The 4,359-nt window shown below is 46.7% G+C and overlaps 1 protein-coding gene across 1 annotated transcript; it reads right to left on the minus strand.

The window, feature by feature from the left end:
• Positions 1–2,609: 2,609 nt before the first annotated feature.
• LOC118790405 (neurotensin receptor type 1-like) lies at positions 2,610–4,091 on the minus strand. Its single transcript, XM_036547308.1, has 2 exons — positions 3,239–4,091; positions 2,610–2,950 (listed from the first exon to the last, which is right to left on the minus strand). Exons 1-2 carry the CDS (start codon positions 4,089–4,091, stop codon positions 2,610–2,612), a joined length of 1,194 nt encoding a protein of 397 aa, XP_036403201.1.
• Between the last annotated feature and the right edge of the window lie 268 nt (positions 4,092–4,359).

The following is a 4,359-nucleotide window of genomic DNA, read 5'->3' on the forward strand; positions in this document are numbered from 1 at the left end:
TCTGACTGTTAATTCCTTTTTACCATTTATAGCCCAGGTTTATTTCTGATACCAATTTTCCAGGAAGAGCCCTTATATATAAGATGTTTTTCCGCTCCTTGAAAATCACAACTCCTTCAGTGTAAGGAGCCATTAATTGATTGCCTTTTTGGGTTCCTCCTCCAAAGCCACCTGCTCTCTTATGCCTGGTTATGTCAGAAGGAGGCCTGTGAAGCATGAAAAACGAAAATCTGGTATTTGTTCAAGGTTTTGCTAACCAATTGGATCAGTGCTCAGAAAATGAACACTTTCGCCTTCTGTAATGCAATCTGTAGCAATTCCTTTGAAAACAGGATCGTAAGTAACATCTCATTGATGGATTCACTGATTAGTGGGTTGAATCAAGCCCTGAATGCAGAAAGGGAGACTAAGGCTTTATGAACCACATTATGGGTTGAGCTTCCATGTACAGTCAATCACTTATCTGTGATCCAATATTTATTCTCCGTAGCAGAGTGACATGATTGGTTAAAATATCAGAGCTGTTGAAGGAAGGTAACAGTTCCAACCTTTTTTTGGGTTTGTAAGGCCTCAGTCTCCAATTGCCACTGAAAGTATAAATGCATGTAAATGACACCCTTGCCAGTGGAAAATGAGGAGTTCAGAATTAAAGCAAATGGTAAAGACAAGACAGTCCTAAATTCTTTTAAAATCAGTGTAAAGAGAAATACCCCAATGTCAGTAATTAAATTGGATGTTTTACACTCCCCTAACTGAGATAGTGACTGGAACAAAAACCAGCATGTGGAGCAAGCGGTCATACTTGAGCAGCCCTGACCTGCTCAAGAAACAGATTTTTTTTAAAAAAAAAAAGAAAAAAAAAAAACCAACGCATGCAGCGTTCTTACAAGAAGGCCTAGGTAACTGTGGTCTCAGCATGCCAGATTCAGGTGTCTTTTTGTTCCAGTTGTTGAGCTGTTAATTATGTCAATTACTGAGCTGAAATTACCCAGGCCCCAGTTCAGGCAGAAGGTGCTCACTGCTCAGCATTTCACCCAGAGAAACTCTGAAAACATGTTAAATTATCACAGCTGTAGATGTATGGATAGATAGACAGACAGATGGAAATAAAATCAGTATGTCACAGAACTTTCATAAAATTTTAATTATCACCAATGAATGCACATCTTTTTCAAAGAGACTTGCACTACTCTACATTTTCCACGTTATACAATACTGCTGGGAAGGGAACTATAGAAAATCTACAGCTGGAAAAGAAAGGAAAGAAAGACCACTGGTACTAATGGCGCATAGCAGCTTTTACGTTACAGAGACGACGTCAGTTGAGTTTCACCGCACAGTAACTGCTTTTTCAGTCAACATATCAAAAGCTGATTCAAGCCACCTAATTTAAACGCTCAATAGTAAAATGACCCATTTACAGGAGCCATGTTCGAAAGAAGATGCATTGCATTTGTCTCCCTTTGAAAAGAAGCAACATGCTTTGAACATTGAATCAATGACATCACATGATTAAAGATGTTCCCCATTTGCACAAATCACCCCCTTTTATGTTCTTATCCAGTTTATTCATTCTGTTCAGTGGGAAAAAACACAACAACCTTGTTTTCAGTTTGCACATTTTGTATTGTTTATAAAAAATATATGTCTGTGAGTCTATTCATCTCCATTTACCTTCCTTTCATTATCTGGACCACAGCTTTGTCCAATTTCCTTGTGCAAAAAATAAATAAATAAAAACTAAGCTCATTTATGGGGTTTGTTCTCATTATTTAGATGTCGCAATATGGGTTCAGATTGGAGGAGGCAATTATCTCGGCACACTAAAAATAACCCTTAACTCCTTTTTTTTCTGTACAGATGCCTTTACCAATGCAAATGAGAAGAATTACACACATGATAAGCAAGTGTACTCCATCTACATGACTATAACTAGGCAGATATATGACATGTCTATTAATAGACAACAGACAATATTCCAACCAGCTTTTCCATGCAGGTCACAGCTCTGAAAATCATGTTAACTCAGCATGGCAGAGACCAGATGTTTACATATTTGTTCCTTTTTTGGCCATTGCATAAACCACTAAGAGAAATGCAATATTGTATAAAGGCAAAAAGGACAAAAAATTTGATTGACAACCAAAGCAATGAGTCCCCCCCCCCCCCTCAGATCTACAGGAAAACACAAAATGTAATAATACCACAAAATATCAACTCTTAGACATCACGTTCAGCCTTCGTAACGGTCTACAAATGTCCATTTTTATTTTGCCTCTGAGCTATTTTCATTTTAATTCAGATCAGAATTTCAATTGACTTCCTTTCATTTTAGCACTTTTAGATATGACGTTTGGTTCCCAATGATAATTTATAAGACAGTGGATTGGCAAGTTCAGGGTAAGGGTTAAGGTGGCTCTTGGATCTAAGTGAGTAACACTCTCCCGGGCAGAAGAGATAGCCGGGGACATCACCAGTGGGCCTGGGGAAGGAGACCCCTTCATGTGCACTCCCTCCATGGTCAGGAGTCATGGGTAAGGGAGGTTTTTATTGGGTCACCACCTTACAGCCACAGCAATACCCTTAAACCCCCCCATGCCAGCCCACGTTTAATCGCATGCTTCCCGCCCCGACATGCTCACGGTCCCGGAGGAGTTCTGGCTCAGCTTTCCAGCCACAGCCGCCCTTCTCGCCGCCCGGCCGGCCCAGGGGCAGCGGGGCCAGAGCGGGCCCAGGGTCTTCCAGCAGGCCCCGCGGAAGGTGTCGGAGGAGATGCAGAAGAGAATGGGGTCCAGGGCGCTGTTGACGTACCAGAGCGGCAACGAGAGGTAGGACTTGAGCGCTGTGTAGACCGTGAGCACCGTGTCGGACCACACCTCAATGTATACCTGCATGAGCGAGGATGCCACGTCTGGGAAGTTGCACACGAAGAAGGCCACCACCACTGCGCCTGAGAAAGGACGAAAAGCAACGGTACCAAGGTCAGGTCGGGTCATGGGAAAATGGTGATGATTACAGTTAGAAGAAGCTACTGTACGGTTACATCTGTTGCCTGGACAACCGTGATTGCTCAGTTGTAACATATGCTGCTAGAGCTACACTGTGGTGTGAATTAAAACACGCAGGATTCATATTAAGGAGAGAATAAGGTAACCCAAGGAGCTTTTTAATATACTTCTTCTACACGTGAATGGTGCTATAATCCCTGTGGGCCTTGGAGCACTGAAGCAATTCTTACCCATGAGCTGGAGTGCCCGCTTCTCGTTGAAGAGCAGCTTCCCCTTTGGCTGGCGGGGCGAGGGGTTGCCAACCCCCGCCATGACCCTGGTGAGCCCCATGGCACTCCGCTGGCGCCCGTTGCGCAGCAGGTGTGAGATGATGGCGACATAGAGCGCGAAGATGGCCAGCAGCGGCACCAGGAAGCAGAGGATGCCTCTCATTAGCAGTGCCGCCCTGTAGACGGGTGAGGGCTCCGCTTCTGTCATCTCGCACATGGTGGACACTGCAAAGGCCTCCTCGGGGGAGGTGGCGGTGTAGTCCAGGACGCAGGCCTGCGCCTGTCCATATACCAGGGCGAAGGGCACAGAGGAGGCCAGGGAGAGCAGCCAGACGCAGGCCAGCAGGCAGGGCAGGTGGGTCCTCTGCAGGCTGGAGACGGACCACATGGTGTGGCAGATGGCCATGTAGCGCTCGGTGGTGAAGGCCAGGATGGTCCAGCTGGTGGTGGCGCAGTACATCTGGCGGATCATGAAGTAGACCTTGCAGAGCGGCTCTCCCAGCCGCCAGGGGTAGCTCTCCCAGTAGTAGCGGTAGAGGGTGACGGGCACGGTGAGCAGCTGCAGGATGTCGGAGAGCACCAGGCTGAGCAGGTAGAGCCGGATCGCACTGGCCCGCATGCGAGCGTTGGTCAGCAGCGTCAGCACGCTCACGCCGTTGAAGGAGACGCCAAACAGGAAGAGCAGGCCATAGAAGGCCGTCATGGGGATGGTGATGTGGTACGGCTCGCTCTTAGTGACGCCGATGAAGAGGTGGGGCTCAGAGCTCGGGCTGATGTTGCAGGAGAAGGGCGAGGCAGGCTCTGATTGATTCATCGTTTGGCGGCCACGCGCAAGAAAATCACCCCCCACCGTCTCTCCCTCTGTGCGCCGCTTGTGTCGTGTGCAGAGGGAAATTAGAGGGTCTCAGCGACCGAGACCTGCCAGTCAGGCATTCCTTTTTCCTATTACAGCCTCCTGGGTACTCCCTGTGGCAGTGGGCATCAAAGAGGAAGACCAAATGAAAATCATCTATTTAATGAATGTCCCAGCTTGATCTGAGGAGGAAGTGCAGGTGTCGTGAATTGATTTATTTTTTTGTAAG

The sequence above is a fragment of the Megalops cyprinoides genome, chromosome 15 (genome assembly GCF_013368585.1).
Source record: "Megalops cyprinoides isolate fMegCyp1 chromosome 15, fMegCyp1.pri, whole genome shotgun sequence".
NCBI lineage: Eukaryota > Metazoa > Chordata > Actinopteri > Elopiformes > Megalopidae > Megalops > Megalops cyprinoides.

Bases quoted from the DNA above. Each gene is read 5' to 3' on its own strand.
- LOC118790405 (XM_036547308.1), bottom strand. From the start codon at position 4,091: ATGAATCAATCAGAGCCTGCCTCGCCCTTCTCCTGCAACATCAGCCCG. The intron at 2,951-3,238 runs GTAAGAATTGCT...GTCCTTTCTCAG, and splicing joins GCGGGCACTCCAGCTCATGG to GCGCAGTGGTGGTGGCCTTC.